At 42.2% G+C, this 23,979-nt stretch overlaps 2 protein-coding genes across 3 annotated transcripts; both read left to right on the top strand.

The window, feature by feature from the left end:
* The first annotated feature begins 3,902 nt into the window (after positions 1 to 3,902).
* Positions 3,903 to 15,110, top strand: nrl (neural retina leucine zipper). The gene is made up of 5 exons (XM_061780519.1): positions 3,903 to 4,734; positions 7,123 to 7,847; positions 8,657 to 8,938; positions 9,828 to 10,043; positions 11,508 to 15,110. The coding sequence occupies exons 2-5, from the start codon at positions 7,269 to 7,271 to the stop codon at positions 11,667 to 11,669; spliced, it is 1,239 nt and encodes a 412-aa protein (XP_061636503.1). The 5' UTR covers positions 3,903 to 4,734; positions 7,123 to 7,268; the 3' UTR covers positions 11,670 to 15,110.
* Positions 15,111 to 17,387: 2,277 nt separating this feature from the next.
* Positions 17,388 to 23,051, top strand: LOC133481359 (GTP-binding protein REM 2-like). Of its 2 annotated transcripts, XM_061780586.1 has the most exons (6): positions 17,388 to 17,443; positions 17,593 to 17,653; positions 18,757 to 19,081; positions 19,155 to 19,228; positions 20,867 to 21,044; positions 21,495 to 23,051. In XM_061780586.1, exons 2-6 carry the CDS (start codon positions 17,600 to 17,602, stop codon positions 21,788 to 21,790), a joined length of 927 nt encoding a protein of 308 aa, XP_061636570.1. In that variant the 5' UTR covers positions 17,388 to 17,443; positions 17,593 to 17,599; the 3' UTR covers positions 21,791 to 23,051. The 2 variants fall into 2 exon arrangements, with proteins under 2 accessions (XP_061636570.1, XP_061636571.1); XM_061780587.1 differs by lacking the exon at positions 17,388 to 17,443 and having other exon boundaries at positions 18,660 to 19,081.
* The last annotated feature ends 928 nt before the right edge of the window (positions 23,052 to 23,979 follow it).

The following is a 23,979-nucleotide window of genomic DNA, read 5'->3' as shown; positions in this document are numbered from 1 at the left end:
TTTTTCACTCACGTCGAAATGTAAGATGTTAGAAAATCCGTATCACTGGCAGGCTTAAGCAAGTCTCTATTTGAAATGATTGGCTGTCACGTGGTGTTTGTACTATATGTGCGATCATTCTAGGATGCACTTGCAGGGCTAACGTGTCTGCAGACGCCGGAGGGATGACTATGAGGTAAGTTCCTCTGTGCGCCTCCCACTCTTTTTGTCCCGAACCCCTCGCCGGAGGCCCTGTTGGTTTTGCCGCTAAGCTTTCCTCCGGAAACACAAACGATTGCCAGATAAAGAGGTTCAAGCATAGAACCAGAGGGCGAGGAGCTCAAAGAAGGGAGCAGAAAATGGTTCTCTGCCAAACATAAGGGCAGTCGCATTTTCACGAGTCAGCAGTTTATTCTACAAATCAGATTTGGTTACCAAAAAAAAAAACATCATTAACTGCTTAACGAGACACCAGTAAGACACGCACAGACTCCGGATTAACTAGTTCAGCTTTTAAGGAGCGCCCAGAAATGCTTGTTGTGCATTTGTCGACTTAGATGGCTTGCAAAGAAACAGAATTAATTGACAGATTTTGAGTCTAACAGAAAGAGGCAGGACAATGGGGGTCCAGGGGGGGGGTCTCATTTGCCATAACCAAAACAAAGTGCTTTGTGGAGATTCAAGCAATCTTCCATACGGACCCCCGCTCATGTTTTCATGTCTTCAATCACATTTCATAAGCTTCAGACGAAATGTTGTGACGAATGAACACGATGTAAATAAACACATTTGAAATGTTGGATACAACTTTGAAACAATTATTATTATTATTATTATTATGAACAAATTAAATGAAATTGTCAACTGTAGTAGTGCACAACTCAAAAGTGTAGGAATGAATTCAAATTGCAATTCTTATTTTGAAATTTAGAATTTCTTTCGAAACATTGTTACTCTGAAACAACATTCAAGTAAGAGTTATTGGGTGACATCTTGTAATTACAAGGACAATATTATATGAGTAGATTCATTTCTTTTAGTTATTTCCTTTCTCTCCTTATTTGTTTATTTTTACAAATTATCAAGAGCGGTTATCAATTGAGATTATCTTTGACTGTCGGGCGCAATTTCAAAATGGATCTAAAATGAAAGCACTTTGTGAATCAAAGTTGTTCTAATTCAATTGCAAAACCTTTCAATTCTGCAATTTAATGTTACACATACTTCAACTCATTTTTCACTTAACTTTTTAGTAGCATTTTATTATTATTATTATACCTGTAATTGTCTTTCAAATTATATTATGAAATGTCAAGCACAATTTCAAATCGTTTAAAAAATATCACATTGTATAGCAATTTTTGAATTGTGTACTTAACCGTATGTTTTCTTTTCAGTCAAGATGTATGTTTAATGTATTATTGTTAGAATTAGTATTGCTTGACTTGTTGACTTGACTTGTTTTCTATTGTCTCAGGCCCGCCACCTGTGGGAGGGGCCAAGAGGGTCTGCTGCAGTCCGATCCTCGACTACAGAAGCCGGCTCTAGTGACGTGGGATGTCACCTGTCTAGCAGGGAAGGAGCCCGAGCCGGTGTCCGAGGTCGAGAAGCTCGGACTTGATATACCGGGGCTTCGACTCGACACACAGCTTGGGCTCTGGTAGCAGTCCCTCTTGAATGGGTTTGGACTATCTTACACTCCAGAGTTGCCCCTAAGCAGGTGTAGGCATACTTATTGCCCCCCAGGTTGGTTGGTGCCTGTACATTGGGGTCAAGAGGGTAGCCTCCCTCCGCCTTGGGATGGGGGACGGTTCCTGTCTGTTGCTTGTGGCTACGCACCCAACCGCAGCTAAGAGCTCCCACCCCGTTCGAAGTTCTTGGAGGGGGTGCCGGAAAGTACTCCCACTGGACTGTGCCTCGTTCTGCTGGGCGATGTTAATGCTCACATGTTGGGCAAAGACAGTGGGGCCTGAAAGGGTGTGATTGGAAGGAAGGGCCTCCCCTGACAAGAACCCTACCGGTGTCCTGTTATTGGACTTCTGTGCTTGTCACAGTTTGTCCATAACGAGCACTCATCAAACAGAATTGTGTCCATATGTGCACTTGGCACCAGGACACCCTGTGCCGTAGTTCAATGGTCAACTTTGTGGTCGTGTCATCGACTTGCAGCCACATGCCCTGAACACTCGGGTGAAGAGAGGGGTGGAGCAGTCAACCGATCCCCAAATGGTGTCGATGGTCGGGGAACCTACCAGATCCAAATTTGTCATGAGGGTCTGCTGGAAAGCGTCTGGGAGAAGGAGTTTCAACTCCCACCTCCGACAGAACTTTGATCACGTCCCGCAGGAGGCGGGGGACGTCGAGTTCGAGCGGGCCATGTCCCGTGTCGCCGACTACAGCTGTTGCAGTCAGATTGTCTGTGCCGATTATGGCGGCTATCCCCAAAACCGTTGGCGGACACCAGCGGTGAGGGGGTCGTATCAGACCTGTTCATCCTGCGGAACTCCGGTGGCACCAAGTTGGTACCTGCAGGCTAAGCGGAATCCAGCTTTAGCGGTCGCTTCGGCACAACTTGGGCGTGTGGGGAGATGGCTGAAGGTCATGGAGGACGACTTCCAGGTGAATTCTGCTACACCATGAGGCATCTCAGGAAGGGGAAGCAGGGCACCATCAACACTGTGTATAATGGGGACGGGGTGCCGCTGACTTCGGCTTGGAACGTTGTGAGCCGTGGGTAAAATGATTCAAAGACCTCAGAAATTCCACCAACACGCCTTCTGATGAGGAAGCAGAGTCTGGGGATACTAAGTTCTGGGGTTGAAGTTGCCAAGATGGTTAAAAAGCTCCTTAGGGAATGGCCTCAGGGTGGATGAGATCCACCCAGAGTTCTTAAAGCCTTTGGAAGTTGTTGGTTTGACATGCCCTCTCCAGGTCGGGGATGAGCTCCTGCCCCAAATGGAGAAGTTTAAATATCTTGGGGTCTTGTTCCAGAGTGAGGGAAAAATGGAGCAGGAGATCGAGAGGCAGACAGATTGCTGCAGCGTCTTCAGTGATGCGGACCACACACATAAAGATTATGTTCCGCCGCCGATCTCGAAATCTTGTGTGATCACATGTGATTTAAAAAAAAACAAAAAACGAAGAAGAATGAAACACTTCCAGATATACGGCGATGTTTCCCGAGTGTTCCTGAAGGTTGGCGAAGCGGAAGGCATTGTAAAATGGCAATGTTCTCAATAAATGACTTGCTTTGGAAAATACTTCTTGCCGTATGGGGAACCCACTTTTATACATAAAACGACATCGGGTAAGACATTTTTGTTTGAATTTTCGGTCGTTTCGATATTTGTCAGTCTTGGGTGCTTCTTGATCGGTTCCATTTTGTGTCACGTCAGCATTCTGGGCGTCATGACTCGGGAGAAGTCGGCATTTCCCACACACGTGAAGAGTTTTGGTTGTAAATTTTCAACACGTTCATTATTTATGCTCATCGCCCCCGACCTGTTTTGGACCCTCAAATTGGGACGAATCCACTCTTAACACACATCAGACCTAAGGACAATTTTATAGGATAACCTTATAAGACTTAAGATTGTTTGGCGTTTGACGTGTGACATCAGGAGAGGGCAAAATCAGCCGAAAAACAGGCCGATGGCTTTATGTGTGTACCAGGCCTTGGAGGTAGGGGGAGCGGTCTGAGTCGGGCCTCTGCTCCTCCACATTGAGAGAAGCCAGATGAGGTGTCTTGGGCATCTGGTCAAGATGCCTCCTGGAGGCCCAAAGGAGGACCCAAAACACATGAATTGCAATGAATATGTTGTGCATATCCATGATATCAAAACATTGCTGCAGATTTGAACGAACCAAACACATGAGATGAGATGAGGCCGAGTGCAGTAGCTGCAAGTGTCCACCGTGAGGCGACGCTGAGTCGATTTTTTCCAAGGTCCCAAACCAAAGACAAGCGTGAGTGACAAGTGTGTCAGGATTGCAAAAAAAAAAAGCAGCATTGTGTGTGTGTGTAACATGTAAATGGAAAGTGTGTGTATATGCGTGGGTTTGTGTGTATGTTTCATATAGAACATGTATGTATATGTATGTGTGTGTTTTGTGTTTGTTGGACCACTTTAATGTGGTGTTTGTGTGTGTATGAGGTTTTGTATGTTTGTAATTTAGCATATCGTGTGTGTGTGTGTGTGTGTGTGTGTGTGTGTGTGCGTGTGCGTGTGCACGCGTGCATTTTTCAGTCGACCTGTATGTAACATATAAGTGTAAACTGTGTGTGTGTGTGTGTGTGTGTGTGTGTTAACAAGTGTGTGTATATGTATTGTCTGACAGGTAGCCAGATAACCTAAAAAAAAAAAGAAAAAAAAAGCGCAGCAAAGAGAGACAGGCCGACACAGGGAATGAGAAAAACTGCGTGGGAAGGGGGGAGTACTGGTATGGTTGGGGGCACATGCCAGTGAACTATGTGAGGGGACGCGGCGACTGGGGGGTGGGGGGTGCGAGGGGATGTCGGATTGTTGCAAACAGGGATTTGCATCAGCGGGGAAAGAAAGGAAGGGGGCAGTGGCATTGACTGACAGAGCGCTATAGACACTCACACACGCTCACACACTCACACACACTCAGTGTCCTCCTGTCAGTCACGCAGTCGGTGCGTCCACTCTTTTTTTTTTTGTGTGTGTCTGTGTGTGTGCGTGTGTGTGTGCCGTCATGTCGACCGCAGCTCATCGTCCATCTCTATGACTGACGGTAAGTTCATCTCATACTTTTTTTCATCTGTGTTTGTGGAAACAGTACGCGTGTGCACGTGCGTGTGCGTGTGCGTGTGCGTGCGCGTGTGTGTGTGTGATGATGGAGGCCTCCAGCGACCGCCGTGTGGCTCATTTGTGACCGTAGGGGTCCCAACTAATGAGGTGTACCGCAGAGGCGCAAGTCAAAGGTGTATTTTCTTTTTAATTACACATTCATTTTGATCACGGTCAATATCTACGAAGGCCTGTAATTAGCGAGCACGTAGTGAAGCTCTCACATGCTTGAATGAGGCCTGACGAGAAATAGACATGACAGCCAATGAGAAAATTGTTCTTCAAATAACGTAAACCTGACTAGGATTCTTTAACGCTAATTTTCCATGTTCATAGGTCCATGTGACCCGCTGTTCGTGAGACTCTCATGTTTTTGCTCTTTGGTACAGCAAATATATTCATGCATCAATTTGACCTGTTATTACTGCGGAACAGTTTTTATTCCGCATTTAAAAATACACTGCAGTTAGTAAAAACAGGCCTCTTCTGTAATTTATGATGTTTTCATACAAAAATTGCACTGTAATTAGTGAAAATGAAAACAGGAATGCATATTTAAAAAATGCATTTTCATTTGTGAAAAAAAGCAGGCACTTGCTACAATTTAGTAAAATATAATACAATTGTTTTTTTTCAAATAAAAATGCAAATTCAATTTATTGTATTATTTTAAAAAAATACAGAATATTTTTAGTTTCGATTTCCAAACAACATAACAGGATGGTTAACTGTCGAAATATATTTTCTTCAGATAATACAAACCAAATTATTTTTAGTTATTATTATTACATAAAAAAGGGGAAAAAATAGGAATGCTAAATACATAATACGTTGCAAATGTTTTTTATATTAAATAAAAATAATAAACATTTTAAAAAATAAGACCAATAGAATACTTTTGATCCTCTTTTTATTGTATTTATATTTCCTACATTTTAAAAATATTAACATTGGTCAATCTGACCCGCACCATAACAGGAGGCTTCAAGAATGTGGAAATAATGTAGTTGTTTGAAATTGTGGCTACCTAAACGTGTGCTTGTGCTCTTGTTGAAAGTGTCCGTTGTGGATTAAGAGTCTGACGCTAATTGGATTTGGCCTGTGAGATGTCAAAAATGATTAGGCTCGCTGAGTTATCGCCCTCCGCAATACTTCTATTAGTGGGTGTCATCAATGCTCACTAAACTATACTTTTAAACCTTAAAAGGATCAATTTAATATTCATTCATTTGTTTCAAGAACATCGATTTGGATTACGTTTGTTAACGAGAGGTTTTCTATGGTTGACAAAGCATGTACAACAGCTGTATTTTTGGGTTTGTTTGAAAAACTGACTGTTAATAGCTCTTAAGTCAAATTTGTATTTTTCATGGTCAAGTATAGTTATTATTGTTGTTGTTATCCACAAACGGTCATTATTACAAAATCAAACTTTCCACTGTCAAATTCGAATGACTTCCTGAACGGAAAAATGAGTTTTAGTGTTTGAATATGAATAATCTCAAAGATCTGTATAAAACGGTCAATTTGGTTTGAAATGTCTCATTCCTTTTAGAAATGGTCAAACGTAAAGAGATCCCGGAAATTGAAAGAGTACGCATTAAAGCGCTCCGTGATCCTTGAGCTCTGGCTTCCTCCCAGATTACAAAAACTTGTATGTGTGTTAGGTTCACTGAAGACCACAAACCACACGTGTCAAACGCAAGGCCCGGGGGCCAGATACGGCCCACCACATTATTATATGCGGCCCACGAAAGAAAATCATGTGCGTCAACTTCCGTGATTCTTGCTAAAATCTCTACAAATATTTCATATGTAGTAAATGATAACGTTACAATACAATATCGCAAGTATTTTTTTTGGGGGGGGGGGGGGAGGCAAGCAAACCCCTTTTGACAGCAACTTCAACAATAGTTAAACTATTAACCTAAACTAGTGAACCATCAATTTGTTGTGTATATGGAATAACACGATGAGGTGATGAAACATTTTGATGGTTTCACAGTCATACCGGCCCTCTGAGAAAAACAGAAACCACAACTACTGTGGCCCGCGACAAAAATGTGTTTGACAACCCCTGCTCTGAATTGTCCATTGGTGTGAATATGAGTTTGAATGCTCGTTTGACGAAATGTGTGTGTATGGACGGACGGACGGATGGATGGACAGTGGGCAGGCAGATGGAACGATCGATTGGCAGGTGGGTGGTTGGCTGGATTGGACGGATGGATGGATGGATCAGTTGATGAAACCTAATTGTGTCCATGGATTAAATACTGCGTTCCTGGAAACAGAACTTGTGAACTTATCATTCCCTGCCTACTGACTCCAGGACCAGAGAGACAGACACACGGACACAAGGAATCCCGCTTGGAAATAGAGGAAGCTCCTCACTCTGCCTACTTGTCGCTGCCGTCTATGAGCCGCCCTGAGGCTCCCCGGTGGATTTCCCAGCATTCCTGACAGACAGCAGATATCATGTCCTCACCCTCCCTCCCCATGAACTCCCTCCCCCCCAGCCCGCTGGCCATGGAGTATCTCAACGACTTTGACCTCCTCAAGTTCGAGGTGAAACCCGACACGCCGCCGCTCTCCACTCAATGCGGGTACCCCAAATCGGGCGGCTCGCCGTACGCCGGGCACCCTCCCCCGGACTCCAGCCTGAGTTCCAGCCCTTACGACTCTCTGCCGCCCTCGCCGACCCTGAGCGACGCCCACCCGCCGCCGTCGGGCTCGTCTTCGCTGTCCTCCTCCTCGTCCTCCATCTCCTTCCCGCTCTCCGGCTTCACGTCCAGCGTCAATTCCGCCGGATCTCAGGGGAACGCGGACGGCAGCCCGGGCCACGCCGGCCACCCTCATGGCCCCGGCCCGGCCTCGCTGGAGGATCTGATCTGGTTCGCGGCCCTGCAGCAGCAGTTTGGCGGAGAGCTCCCGGGGCCCGCCACCCTCCTGGGCGCCCTGGGCGACAGAGACAGGGTGCCGGTCAACGGCTTCCTGGGCTGCGAGGACGCCGTGGAGGCTTTGCTGAACTCGGCTGCTGCGGCCGTCACCTCCCAGGTACGAAACCGGGTCTACTCCAACGATCATCCTTCTTTTTTGATGCAGCCATTGTCACCATGCATAGACAGATGGATGGATGATGGATGAATTGATAACACATGATGAATGGATGGATATTGGATGATAAATGATGGATGGATAATAGATGATGGATGGATGGATGGATGGATGATAACAAATGCTGGATGGATGGATAATGGACGATAGATGATTGATGGATGGTGGATGGATGGATGGATGGATGGATGGATAATGGAGGATGGATGAATAGATGGATAATGAAAGATAGATGATGGATGGATGTGTTGATGGATTATGGATGGATGTATGCATGATAACAGATGGATGATAGCTGAATGGGTGATGGATGGAGGATAGATAGATTGATAATGGATGGATGATAGAGGATGGATGGTAGATAGATGGATTGATAACACATGATGAATGGATGGATATTGGATGATAAATGATGGATGGATGGATGGATGGATGGATAATGGATAACAGATGATGGATGAATAGATGGATAATGGATGATATATGATGGATGGCTCTATTGATGGATGGATGGATGCATGGATGATAGATGAATGATGGATGGTGGATAGATAGATGGCTAATGGATGGATGATAGCGGATGGATCGATGGATAGAAAGACAGAAAAATAGACAGATGGACCGACCATCAGATAAAGAGCGATGGATGGATGCCTGGATAGATAGATAGATAGATAGATAGATGGATGTATAAACATACAACATATCGTCATACAAACAGTACAGTACGAACACTTCTCCTCCTTCAGTTTCCAGGTCTTTCTCAGAGCTCCAGCGGCGCCCTGGGAGACTCGGGCAGCGACAGCGGCGCCGACGTCTCCTGCCCCAAGGGCGGCGACATGTGCCACCGACCGCTCGTCTTCCTGTCCAACCCCTCGCTCCCCAACGCCGCCGTGTCCGTCGGGTCGGCTCCCTACCCGCAACCCCTCAGCCCCCAGGGTCGCCTGGCCCCCCACCAGCATCACCACCACCAGCACCACCTCCACCACACCATGCACGGCGGCCATCACCATCATCATCAAGTCGCTCAGGTGGGCCTCACAAAACATTTGACGGTATCGTAGAGTAAAACGTGAGTACACCGCTTACATTGGATCACTTTGGGCACAGTTTGGATATTTTCACGAAGGGGTGTACTCACTTTTGTTGCCAGCAGTTTAGACATAGATGGCTGTGTGTTAAGTTATTTTGATGGAACAGTACATTTACACTAACATATATGCAATACGCTGACTACTTTACATTGTCGGAAAGTGTCATTTTTTTAGTGTTGTCCCATGAAAAGATATAATAATATATTTTTAAAATGTTTGGCGTGTACCCACTTTTGTAAAATACTCTTGCATTGGTAATTGACTTTTTTGGTATGTATGCCGACAAGAGTTCTGTTAGGCAACTGCACTTATTCTCTGTTGGCGTCTTGTCGAACCAAGAAAATGGAGTGTTTGCGCACTCCTAATTCATCTTGAAAAGTTTGATTTTTCAAAATCTCGGGACTTATTTATCTGTAAAAATGACACCATAGTTACAAAAGAGTTTATTGGCCGACGATGAACTGTGACCTCCTAAATACACTAGAGTCTTCGATGGTTCCTCTTAAAATACCAAAAGAAATGTTGCGATTGAAATACCAGCGTTTGGGCGTTACACATGGTTGTCTTGGTGGACCTCTTTGAGCTCCATGTGGAGCGCAGTTCGAGCTTATATTAATATCTGCTATTATTGCCTTGCGTAATCCCGATAACTGTCATCCACATTAATGTCAGATTACATGACAGATTAAGGGACATGTGCCTGCGCCCCAACTAACATCCACCATGACACTGTAACATAAATGCAAATTGTCAAATATTATTGTTAATAAAAGTCACAGTTCTTCTTCTTATTTGTATTTTTTTTTTATCATGATGCCTTTTGCAGTGCGGCGGGAACGATCGCTTCTCCGACGAGCAGCTGGTGAGCCTGTCGGTGCGCGAGCTCAATCGCCACCTGCGCGGCGTCAGCAAGGACGAGGTGGTGCGCCTCAAGCAGAAGCGGCGCACCCTCAAGAACCGCGGCTACGCCCAGTCGTGCCGCTACAAGCGCTTGCAGCACCGCCACGCCCTGGAGTCGGAGAAACACGTGCTCACGCAACAGGTACCGAGACGGAGCTCACTTACGACAATTTAGGAGGATTTTGTACTTTGTACGATTCCATCCAATCAATGGGGAATAACAGGTGTATTACAGTATACAATTTTGTAAGATTCCACCCCCCCCAAAAAAAATGCACCGTAATTCGTAAAAAAAAAGAAATGTCCATATTTTCTATGCAAACAAATTAAGACTGGGGGGGGGGAAATCGACTTAAAAATAGGTCGACGCAGAATTTCTGCCTCGAATCTCCGTCGGGACCAAAAAAAAAAAAAGATTAAAAAAAAACAAGTTCCGGAACTATATTTGCGCCACCGGAACCAATGTTTCACACAGAACTTTATTGCAGACGGACGCAGTGTTGGGCCATTGATACATTTTGTCAAAGAACAACAGAGGAGCGTCTGTAATTGATTTTAAAGAAATGTATTAGATGTGTCATGTACATATAACACGATGTTTGAGTGAGCTGAATGGTAGTTAGCATTTGTTTTACCTAAAATGGTCATCGCTAGTGCGCTAATGCTAATCGCGAATGCTAACAGTTCAGCAAAGGCTGATTTTGTTGTCTAATTAATAAAAATAAAAAAGATTGAGCCCACCCCCACGCCGCCCAAAACAATTTGTTTTATTTATTTATTTATATTTTTTCAACGCTTACTCAAGTACGAAATATCCATAGGATAATCAATTCTCAAAAGATTTGATCGTGACAGCCCTAAAAAAATATTCAAATAAATAAATATTAGTGGTTTCCTATCCAAAAATATCCACTGTAGGAAGTGGCAAAAAAGGCATATTCTACAATTTAGTAGGATTAGTCCTTTATTTCAAAAGGGTCCCATTCAACTATTTACTAGTGTTCTATGGGGGGAAAATGCTCTCCAATTAGTGGGAAAATAGGCATGTCTACAATTTAGTATGAGATGACACTGTAATTAATCAAAAAAGTGCAAATTATCCAATTTAGTAGGATTCCATACAAAAAATGCACTGCTAATAGTTGAAAGAAATGGTATATTCTACAAACTAGTAGGATTCAAAACAAAACCATGCACAGTTGTTGTTGTGACTTTTGGCTTGCCCCATCAAGGGTCACCACAATGAGTCATTTGTAAAAAAAAAAAATAAAATAAAAAAATACTGATTCCGTCCAAAAACAAAAATGCACTGATTAGTGTGAAAAAGCCATTCTCCAGGCCAAAATGTCCGCCTTCCTGTGCATTTCACAGCATGGCTTCTTGAGACTTTTTTTGTACATCTGATCATGTTGGACCTACCTACTGGATTTGATGTTGCTCAGTAACTCTGTATTCCACGGCTGAATTTTTTAATACGTCCAGGGATGTCATGTCCCTGTCAGTTGTACAATGAGAAATCTCTGAAAAATGTAAAAGTCCAAAAATTGATGGAGTTCGAGTCTCGCAGGATTTTCAAACTGTCCCGTCTGGTCTTTTCCCTGCTCAGCTGGAGCAGCTTCAGTGCGATCTGACTCGGGTGTTGCGGGAGCGCGACGCCTACAAGGCCCGCTACGAGAAGCTCCTCAGCGCCAACCAAGCCGAAGCTCAGACTGTCCGCGGCAGCAACGGCAGCAGCCAGCCTTCACCGCCCCCCGACTTCTTCCTCTGAGGTGACACCCCCCCCCCCCCCCCCCCCCCCCACAACCAGGGAGAGGGAAAGAAAAGAGCCAACAAGAAGCAAACATGGATGTTTGTGACAGTTCATTAGTTGGGTTTGCTGCTTGGACTCACTTTGACTACACTGTGAATTATAGTTGCACTCGCTTTCGGGTACAGCAGTGCAACTGTGGACAGGGACATGGTACACTATTTGGACAAAAGTCTTGGGACACACCTCTTCATTCATTCAATCAATTCATCAATCAGAGGTTGGATCATGAAGTTGCAATATTATGCGGAAAATGTTCCAGTGTTGTGAGAATACTTTTGTAATATTACAGGGAAAAAACAATGACAAGGATCAAAAAAATATTGAATTTTTTTAAGTCATATTTTTGGTGAATTATGAATATTAGTTTGTCCTCGTAAAATTATTTGTATGTAATATTATGACTATTTTCTCAATATTCCAGTATATTCTGGTGAAGTTGCACATTTTTTAATCCAATATTACGACTCTATTCTCATATTCAGACAAAATTTCCAATTTTTAGATATTACGACTTTTGATCTTTTTTCTCAAAATGTCCTTTTTCTTCATTCAACATCATGTTTTTATTCTCGTATAATTCAGATTTTTGCTATTTTTCTCAAAGTCACGACTCTATTCTCAAAATATTCATATTGTAAAAGTTTAAATGCAATAATAGGACTTTAAAAATCTCATGTGAAATGTTGCTTTATTCGCGCAATCTCAATCTGGTTTTCATTAAATTACACACAGAAAGTCAATTGAATATGACGACTTTATTCTAATAAAATTCTATTTTTCTAAAGTAATTTTGGAAGCTTAATAACAAAATATGCCCATTTGCAATATGAGAAAAATATTTCATTTAATATTTCAACTTCATTTTTTAATATTTTTTTATTTATTCTCGTAAAATTAAAAAGAATTCATGCAAAATTCAGATTTTATTCTAACAATATTACAATTTGATTTTCATAAAATGTAATTTTTTTCCATCTCATGTTATGACTTTATTTTCATAATATTCAAACTTTATATGTAATAGTACAAATTTATTATTGGAATATTACAATGTTATTCTCTTTAAATTACAAATGTAATTCTCATTTTAAAAATTACATTAACGTAAACTGACAACTTTGTTCCCATAAAATTACAATAACCAAAAATGTAAAATTAGGGCCTTTATTCATATAAAATTGCAATTGACTTTCTACTTTATTTTTGTGTGTATTGTCTACCAAGACAATTGCATATTTCAGTTAAAGAAACAACTCCACACTTTTTTCCATCATGACTTCCTGTTAACACATTCACTGCCATTGACGGCTTTAGACGTCAAATATTAACTGGGAAGACTGGCAGTGAATGAGTTAATGCACTCACCACATGTCCCAATACTTTCGTCCATATAGTGAATTTGAAATGGACTTACCTTGCATTAACACCGCTGAGCATTTGATCTATGCAAAGATCTCGAGGCCTGCAATAGTCTCCAATAGAGGCTTCGAGGCTGAAAATGTAGTTATTTTTATATATATATATATATATCCTGTTTCTATAAACTGTATAAGAGGCTGCTAAAGAGTAGTGCAGTGGTGCTGGCTAACGAAGTTTGGATGAAGCATCCGTGGCATGCAGTTAATATTTCACAGTTGCCTACCAAAGTGTTCCAGCTCTTTTTTGTCGGATTGAAGAATGTATGACGGGAATCTTCCTATGATTGTGCTCAAGCCGGAACAAGAAGCACTTTTTTTTTTTTTTTTTTTTTTGGGAGGAAGGGGGTCATTTTGCTGTTTTGCTTCTTGGGTTTGGACATACAAGAGCTGCTGCTTGAAAGGAGTGCTCATCTTTTACAGGGTTATCGCAGCACAGTGTGTGATTTGTGTGCGACTTCTGTGGTTGTGTCCAGTTCTAAGCTATCCTCGGCACAAAATTGACCGCAATGGGCACGTTGATAATTCTGATCATAATAATGTGTTTCTATTGAAGCTGCAAGCAGCGATGAATATGCCCTGGTATCGCCGTTTTCAAGACAAACGCTCAAAATGATCATCAAACTTTGACGCCGTGCTTCGCCCACATTAGATAGCCTAGGCAAAAAAGCTTGGTAATCTAGCGTTGCCGACTTCCTGTTGGATTTCGGGCATGGGTCCTTGAGACTTTTTCCTGCAACCGGTTATGATAGACAAGTCCACCCAATTTAGTGTTGATGGGAGAAACTGATATCAGGGGCTGATTTTGATTTTCATGTTTTCAAACTTTCCAGGTGGCACTACTGTGTGAACTTTGGGGCGTTGTGTTCGGAACCCTTGCGACACATAATTATTCACCAGGATACGTGGGGTTGCCAAAATTGATGCAGTTTCGGGCAAGTTGAATCCCCCAAAAGGCCATTCTTTCATAGGAATAACAATTAAAGCTGCAAGCAGTAATGAATTGGACCTCACACTCCCTTTTTCAAGGCAAACACTCAAAATGATCTTCAAATTTTGCCGCCGTGCTCCGCCCACATTAGATGCCGCAGGTAAAACAAGCTTGCTAATTTAGCGGGGACCATCAGTATAGGATAACCGTTACCGATTGGGGCTTATTTGGGTGAATTCAATACTTGGGAGTTTGTTCGTGTAAAAGATCTGGAATTCACCTGAAATGGCGGCTTCAAATCAAAATGGCCAACTTGGGTTTCACTTTAGGGCATGGGTCCTTCAGACTTTTTCATGCGCCCTATTGTAATAGACATGACCGCCCAATTGGTGTTGATCGGTGGAACTGGTGTCAATTCACCCCAAAATGGCTGCTTCTTGTTCAATTTTGGGCATGGGTCCTTGAGACTTTTTCATGCGTCCTGTTATGATAAACATGTCCACCATATTTAATGTTGATCGGCAAAACCGGTGTCCTAGGCTGACTTTTTTTTTTTTAAATAACTTTCCAGGGGGCGCTACTGAGTGAATTTTGGGGCATTGTGTTCTGAACCCCTAAAACACATAATATTCACCTGGATACATGGGCTTGCCAAAATTGGTGCTTTTTCGAGCAAGTCGAGTCCCCCAAAAAGCCCCGTCTGGTGTTTGGGTCCTAATCATTAATGACGCAGGGATAACAATCGACTCATGGAGACATTCAATCATTGACAGGGTGGATGCATTAGAGCTTTTTTTTCTTTTCTTTTTTTTGGGGTGTAGAATAAATAAGTTGCTCTTTTATTTATTCACTTATTTATTCCGTATTTATTGATTGTTTCATTTTGTGCTCATTCTAATCATTTGATCCCATTAGTGTGTATTTGACTTTCTTACTCTTGGTTTTACCCACCGGTGGTTAGAAGAAACACAAATGACAACGGCCATCGTGACGGGTTCCCGCTCCTACTGTAGTGTGGTTTCACATTCAATAAACTTGACATACTTTACCATATACTCTGACTCACTGGCATTTTATGTACATCGTTTAAGAAAAGAAACATTTTAAAAAGTCTACATAACATGAAAACCTCATTTCAACAAAATGTGTATCGCTGTCACGGTAGTCATTTTCAATGGTGAAAGTCAAAAGATTATTAATACATTTCTCAGAGCATTGTGACTGAATTATTTTTTTTAAATTAGGATTTTTTGAATATTACAACTTTATTCTACTATTTTCCCAATATTACAAGGAAGATGTCAAATTGCATGAAAAAGGTCAGTATTACACTGTAAATGTATTTCACAATTAAGTTTCAATTTTACTTGGAAAAATAATGCAATTTTAAGTCATACCATATGAGAATAATGTTACAATATTCCATGCAAAAATTGCAATTTGAAGACAATAAACTGTCTTAATATCACAACAAATTTTTTTGGCAAAGACTCACCAACAACCCAGGCTAAACTTAGCTCCTCCCTGACACACAAAGAGCGAATAGGTGAATTCGAGAAATGTGTGCGATTACTGCACGTGTGTATTTCACAAACAAAGCACTGCTATGTATTCAATCCAAAAATCCACATTTGAAAGAAAATGGGTGACACTCAGGTGGGGCACCGCCTCTTGTGCCCCTCATGTGCTGTCACCACCGCTGTGGCTGGCCACGGTGTCATTTTGTAGCTTTCCATTCAGCTCTCTGCACGCGCACCTCTCAGCCTATTCTCTCCATCCATCCCTTTATCCACGGCCCTCTATGGAGGGGGGCGGGGGGTGCGGTGACCCCGGCTGTGCGCTGTTTGGGATGACCTCATCTTCAACGCCGCCTCCCTTCGCTCTGTGTGTCTCTGGCTCTCTCTCTGGCCCGCAGAATAGGCCCAGGATTAGACCTATAATAGCGTCCTGGCAGCCCACTGCCGGACTTTATTGTGGCTTTGTGTGTGTGTGCGTGTGTCTGTGTGTGTGTGTGTGTGTGTGTGTGGCCACACGTTACATTCTGACTATTATAGCAAAGAGCAGATCGATCCATATATTGATAATATCAATAAGACTGTCAGTATTGATGGATAGCAGCGTAGTGCGATGGATACTTGACTTTCACTTCTGCTTTTTCATCAAATATAAGCCAATATTTTGTCGAACACTATGGGGATTTTGTTGTTGTTGCTGTTTACACTAGCGGCTAGCCTATTTTCACTTACAGTGGCGCCTTGGGATTCAAGTGAGCTGACTCATTGTACTACAAGCAGCGGTTTGGCAAATAGTAAACAATTGTTCAAATAAGAGGCTTCAAGCCGCTCCTAGTTGCGTCAAAGTCTTGTGTCAAAATAAACAGAAAAGACAAATTAAAACGTTGTGTATTGAAAACAACCTTACAAATTTGCCCTAAGAATGTTCCCAACACCATTGACAAGTTGCGGTTAGTTGCGGTATATAACCCCTCAAAACTCTGGAAGACATACTGCCCCACAGTGGCCAAGGCAGGCATACCAAAAGGAGCAGCACAATGACTTGAATCGAAGCATTAAATCTTAATGCACAAACTGTTTAATTCTTTACATTCTATTTAATTATGTCATTACTCTGTTTTTTATTCAATACTATACAGTGCTATTTTATTATTAAAAACATTTTTAAAAATATATAAAATAAAAAAGAATAAATAAGTAAATAAATAAAATAAAATAAGATTAATGGCATTTTAATTATTTTTAACAGGCCAAGATTATTGGAGATATGAGGGTGTTTTTTTTTTTGTGTGTGTGTTTGTTACAAGCATGGTCCATATTGAACTCACATCTCAAAGCACCACTGCACCTGTACTCAGTATAAAGGCATAGTATTTAAAAAACACAGAATACATTTTCTTGTATAAGATTTCAACTTCATTCTTGTAAATATAACAAAAAAATATTATAAGATATAATATTATTTTCAACTATGTCAGTATCGTATCAGCGATACTGTCCCTGTAGCTATTTGGTATCGCTGACAAATCTTGCAGTATTGCACATCACAACTGTATTACAATAAATTTGAACTTAAAGTGTGACATTTGTTTAAAAAAAAAAAAAAAAAAAAGTAATATGTAGACACAGTGGTTTGTGTTTTAGAGCTGGAATAGCCGCAAAAGACCGCCTTGCCCCTCTCCCTACGCAAACCCATGGAAAAGCCTGCTCATCATGGCGAGCTTGTGCTATGCCGCCCTCTAGCGGTTGGTTCCCGCACTGACGTTAAAAGGTCAACTCGGAGGGAGAGCGAGAGAGAGAGAGAGAGAGAGAGAGAGAGAGAGAGAGCGCTCTCCCATCCTCTTGTTGTAGTTGCAGAGAGCCGCGTGACAGGTGAGGAGGGCTCAGGTGTGGGTGGTGGGTGAGTGGGTGAAGGCGGGATTGGGGGGGGGGGGGGGGGGGGGCTGCTGGATTGTAATCATTTCCCGACTTTCCCCCCCACCCCCCTTCCCACTGAGTCCTCATCCAGCGTCGTGTTTCAGCTTGCAGATGCCGACAGATGTCCCGCAAGACGTACTCAAGACTGAGGAGGACCCCCTCAAGGTACAGGATGTAATTAGCAGGCAGTCAATTAGTGTGCGTGTGTTAGTAGCCATAAATGGTCAAATATATATATATATATATATATATATATATATATATATATATATATATATATATATATGTCTTCAAATATAAGTTTTTTAATGGTATATAATTACTGCAATATCAAGGCAATCATTTTTTTAGCCATGTAGCGGACTGCATGTGTTAGCGTTATGCGGGCGGACTTTCGGAAAAGCAAATTATGGTCATTTGGGCTGTTTTGCTGGAGTTTGGAGGTATTGTTCGGTCGAAATGGAACGTGTATTTCTCTTTGTTTTGTGATGAGTTTTAAAGTACACTTTCAAAGTTTGTTGCCCATTTTTGCTCGCAACTCAAGACAAAAAAAAACCAAAAAATGAATTGGCCGAGAGACGGCTCTTATCTTGAAAAAACTTCAAAGTCATGTCGCTGGGAAGTCGAGGTACCGCTCTATTGTAATTAACAACATTTATATTGCAGAAAAATGACACACTATTTATATATATATATATAGAGAGAGAGAGAGATTTTGTAATTTATTTTAGACAACACGTTTTTTCTAATTTCAAAAATAGTTTTTAATGTAGACAACAATATAAATAAATATTTAAAAATATATATTTACTTTTTTAGAAATACATTTCTTAAAACTTTATCTTAAATCTGTTTTAATTAGTGGGAAAAAAATACATTCAAACAATATTTTTCCTAGTTGTTGCAAACATTGACATTGAAAAACTATCTTTATACTAATATTTTTATATATATTTAAAGTATTTGTTTTCTACATCTAAATATTTGTTTATACTTTTAAATAGTTTCAGTATTTAAAACAATATATTTTCCCCCAAAATATAAAAAAAATATAACCCTTTTTTCCTAAACTAAATCCTTTTTCTAAATAAAAAAAAAAAAAGAAATCTGTATTTTTAATTATTGCAAAATGTTCTTTTCTTTTTACTACCCTGCTACCCTTAAAAATAAGACGCTTGTAGATCCTCTTAGAGAGGCGTGCAGGGTTTGAACGCCCACTTAGGTTTCCCAAAGTAGTTCCCTGCCAAACTTCCAAACATGCGTTCCAGTGTGACCCCATGACCCTGTCCATCACACCGACCGTCCGCCGAGGCAGCACCCCGCTGCCCATCAAGCACCAGCTCAGGCGGGAGGAGGCCGTGCACGACGACTGCGACTGGTCCTCGGACGCGGCCCGCCAAGCCTCCGCCTCGCCGCCCATCCGCTTCAGCCCGGCCCCGCACGACGTGGCACCGGCACCGGCGGCGGAGGCGGAGGGCGGGCCCGACGGCCCTCTGAGGATCGCCCTGCTCGGGCAGAACGGCGTGGGGAAGTCGTCGCTGGCCTTCGCCCTGGCGGGGGACGTAGACAGGACGGCGTCGGTGGATTCTGACGGTTGTTTGTTTTTGATTGTCGGAGGGCGGCCTCAGCGCCTCTCGAGGCTAACCGATGCGCTCGTCGTCCTCAGGGGAAGGTCACGTGAGCGCCGTCACCGTGGACGACGAGGAGAGCGCCGTCGTTATCTATGACAACTGGAGACACGTGAGACAAACATGCCCACACTGCTTCTATCTAGTGGTTGTCTTCATGCTTAATATAGATACTGAATAAATATGATTTGGCTACGGAATTATTATCATTATTATTGGAATATAATAATTATTATAATGGCTGTACAGCAAGCAGCATCCCAAAAGATGTTCAATTGTGAGAAAGTATTTTTCCTGTCTTTTTATAAACCTTCCAATGTAAGTTTTTTTAAATAAAAAAAATAAATCCTTCGTATTATTTGTTTCAATATTTAAAACAATATAAACATAAAGGTTATTATCTATTTATCTAGACTTTGAAGACTCGAAGATTCTAAATTGCCCGTAGGTGTGAACGTGAGTGCAAAGGGTTATTTGTTGAAACAGTATGTGGCCTGCTTGTGATTGGCTGGCAACCGGTTCAGGGTGGACCCCGCCTCTCGCCCAGAGTCAGCTGGGATAGGCTCCGGCATGCCCGCGACCCCAGTGAGGATAAGCGGTACGGAAAATGGAAATGGATATATTACACACGTACATAGATTCCTATTTACCGTAACCGTAAGTATTTTTTTTTGTATGTATTTAAAAAATGGATTTTTAAGATTTCATTTTTTTTTTTTCAAAATATGAATACATAAATAATCTAAATAGTCAAAGTAAAAATACTAAATAGGGAAAAATATTATCTATACTTTCTACATTTAAAAAAAGTTTGTTTTATTTTAAAATCTAAATATTTCTAGAAAACGTCATTACATATATGTTTAAACATAAACAAAACTTTTTAAATTGATAATATTGAAAATATTTGTATATAATATAAAAATATATTTTCTAAATTCAAAAAGGTCTGCAAAAATATAAATGAAAAAGATCCCAGATATTGAGTTTTTTTTATGTACATATAAAGTATAGTCATATTTTTGTAGACTTTTTTAAATGATTAAATCAATTTAATATTGTAAACAATTTGTTTTGATTGCTTCTTTTTTCAAAATGAAAAACAAGGGGATTTTCCAACAAAATATTTGTCCACATTTTGCTTTGACTTTAACCACGTTTATCTGAAAAATATATGAATTTAGAAATTTTGAAAAACAAAATGTACTAAATTTCCATTGTAAAAAATATTTTTCTAAATTAAATTACAAGAATCTGTTTTCCAATTTTTGAAATCATACATCCAAATATATATAATATAATACAAATATTACAAAAATCGAAATGAATCCATTGATTTGCCCCCTTATCGATCCAGGTAATCCCTTTTAAGAATAGTCTAAAAATGTGTCAACAGCAGTCAGTGGGCGTTACAAACAAGGCCACAATTGTGCATGCGAGCACGGGCGGGAAAATATATCATTGTGCCGACATGCGAATATATCCTTCGTTCAACGTCTAGCGGGATCAAAACGATGGCCGCATGGTGACGACCCAGCGTGCTCATGAGACTTTTGTTTTGCGCTCTCCTCTTTTCCCTCAGGCACGACTCAGGTGTGCGCGTGTGTGTGGGCTGCCCACAGATGTGCAAAATGGCTGCATGAAGGTGTCGAATTCCAGTGGGAGTGCGGCACAAAACGACACAAATCAAACGCTGTTGTGTTTCTATTATGGGATTCATTTCTCATGTAGGTCGTGTGTGTGTTTTCAGGACCTGTCGTCGCTGCGCTGCGAGGTGTGCGTGCTGGTGTTCTCGGTGACCGACCGGCGCAGTTTCCACCGCACGGCGCAGCTCCGCCTCCTCCTGCGAGAGACTCAGCCGCAGACTCCCATCATCCTCGTGGGCAACAAAAGCGACCTGGTTCGCTCACGTGAAGTCACCGCTCAAGGTTAGACTGACAAGTACACTGCACACCCTGCATGTTTGCGATTTTCTGTTTTTACGCCTAGGCAAAAGCCCTGGCTCATAGAAAAGAAGTGCTTTGGCGCCCTCTTGTGGCATATTGCTGCAAAGGAACTATTTTGAAGTTAGTTGAGGAGCTTCATTTAGTCAGGCCTTAGCCCTGTCTAATAGAAAAGTTGTGCTTTGGCGCCATCTTGTCGCATCTATGGGCAAATACTTACTGTACGTACTGTAGCTAGTACCCGTGTGTTGGATGTGTGCCTTTAAGGGGCGTGGCCTCGTGAGTGACATGGCCTCAGGAGCAGGAGTCGCGTTTGCTGTGTGGTCTTGTGTCTGGGCGCGAGTTGTGGTCTACAGCGCCTCCTTGCAAGTCTTCTCATTTTGTATTTGTGTGTGTTCGCTGTGGCTCTGGCTACTCGTGCGCGTCCACCCTCAGAGGCCATGTCCAGCGCCGCCCTCTTCAACTGCCTCTATCTGGAGATCTCGGCCTCTCTGGACCACCGCACGCCGGAGCTCCTGGAGAGCGCGGTGCGGCTGGCGCGGGGCCAGCCCCCGTGGCCCCCGGGCGCCGGCCCGGAGGACGTGAGCGGCGGGGGCCAGCGGGAGAGCATCACCTCGCGCGCCAAGCGCTTCCTGTCCAGCCTGGTTCCCCGGTACCAGCGCGAGCGAGGGGACGCCGGCAGGTTCCTGCGGCAGAAGTCGCGCTCCTGCCACGACCTCGGCGCCCTGTGACGAGGAATGACGCCGACGCTAAATCAAGGGTGTCAAACCTATTTTCATCACTGGACACTTCGGAGTTAGGGTTGCCCTCACCGACCGGGCAGGTTATGCCGGTGAAACCACATCCAGTTGATATAAAAAGTCTACACACCCCTGTCCAAATGCCAGATTTTGTGACCAAAGGAGAAACGAAAAAGAGACCGAGCTAAATCATTCATCTAACTTTTTTTCCTCAACATTAATGTAACCGAAACAACTGACAAAATGTGGTTGCACAAGCGTGCACACCCTCTTGTCACTGGGGATGTGGCTGTGTTCTGAATTAACCAATCACATTCAAGGTCATGTCAAATGGGAGTCAGCGCACAACTGCCACCATTTAAAGTGCCCCTGATTAACCCCAAATAAAGTTCAGCTGTTCCAGTAGGCTTCTCCATAAAAGAGTTCACCTTTTTTCATTTGAGTTGTGCATTAGCTCACATTAAGGGTGGAGAAAGTCATGAAAACCTGGCATTTCGAACACGGGTGTGTCAACTTTTTATAGCCACTATAAATGTAGGACTCCTTGGAGTGTATCGCCAAAAATAAGGATTTGGTGCGTACCTTGGTTTTAAGTTCAAATTTGGTAATGGAACAAAATGAAAAGGAAGAGGGGGGGGGGGGGAAACTGCTTATGCTTTGTGTAACTAGGAACTGATTGAATAACGCTTACAAAGAAAGATCAGCTAAAATCGTTTCTTTTTAGGAAAGTGCAACATGAATGGTTTGTCTTCTTTTTCGGAAATGAACAATGCAGCAACAGTGTGAATGACGGCGCTAAATGTACTAGAAGCGGTGCAGCCGAGAGAAATGCTACGAAATGAAGCGAATAAGAGACTGTTGACAATAACTTCATACAATGGAATGGAAGAAATGTTGAAGTTGGGAATGTGGGTCAGTGCTTCTGATGGCGTGTGTGTAGGCCAGCAGAGACCAACCCCAACTTCCCTACCTTGTGCGGGAACCCTAATAATCCCCCTATCATATCGCATACAATAATTGCCCCCTGGGTTGGTTTAGCTAGTTTGAAACAGAAGTCAAGGAAAACATTTAGTAAAAACTTTCACACTGATGCGGAGGGCCTTGAGTTTGTCATCTGTGTGCTAAATGGAAGAGTGTCATGTCTTATATTTATCCGTCATCTACAAAAAAAAAAAAAGACAAAATGCTTTTATGTAAATCAGCTGCAGTAGTGATACGTCAATGTGAATAAAAGGCTTTTTTTTTTTTTTTACTCTAACAATAGTCTGCCTCGTTCATCTCAGTTACAACGAGGAGGAAGCAGTGCAGCGATGCTGTTGACTTTGCATACTCAGAGGATCATTAGAGAGGAGGGATACCGCACTGATGATTCATTTACGCTCGCGGTTGCCATGGCGATGGCAGGCAAGCCGGGAACCACTGAAGAGTAAGCAAAGAGAGAAAATGAGGACCACCGGTATCAGGGAAGAGGGCAAACGTGTGCATTGTTGCCACGATACGGTCGTCAAGGAGACACGGAGCCATCCTAACACGCATTGTTGCGGTGAAGATGTCACAGCGCTTTTACCTCCTCTGCTGCTGTTATGCATTTGCAATTTGCAATTTGGGCCGGCAGCTTCTGCGTCCACCTCTTCATCTTCTTCTTGGCGCTCATCCGCCATCCTCCCACTTCCTACGCCCACACGCGCACCAGAATTTTGGGTACATCAAAGGTCGTTTAACCCATCGTTTATCGCTGTGATATATTAAGATGCAAAAAAAAAAAAAAGAATTCAATATATAAAAAGTAGAATTATGTTCTGACTCATTCCCCTTGGCTGTAAACGACTGCAAGTGACTGAAAGGTGAAGACTGTGGTTTGATAACGGGCTCCCTCTTGCGGTTGAGATGCTGACCTGCAACTGGATGAAGATGAATACAATGGGTGGAATCTTGTCTGGCTCGCAGCTAAAATTGATACAAATACCAATTCAAAACTTCAGCAAAATTAAATATTGAAAAATGATCAAGCGTAACAGCGGAACATCTTCACCACAAAAGTCTATTTTACAAACGAAAACACGATTAGTACATTTTAAAAATGTGTCTAATTCGCATTTCCAGACTATTTCACCCACAAATACTTAAATATATCCAACATTTTAAGAGCTTTTGAAAAATAAAATAGTAAATGTAACTTT

The sequence above is a fragment of the Phyllopteryx taeniolatus genome, chromosome 7, assembly GCF_024500385.1.
Source record: "Phyllopteryx taeniolatus isolate TA_2022b chromosome 7, UOR_Ptae_1.2, whole genome shotgun sequence".
NCBI classification, from domain to species: domain Eukaryota; kingdom Metazoa; phylum Chordata; class Actinopteri; order Syngnathiformes; family Syngnathidae; genus Phyllopteryx; species Phyllopteryx taeniolatus.
This window is presented reverse-complemented; position numbering and strand designations above follow the sequence as displayed.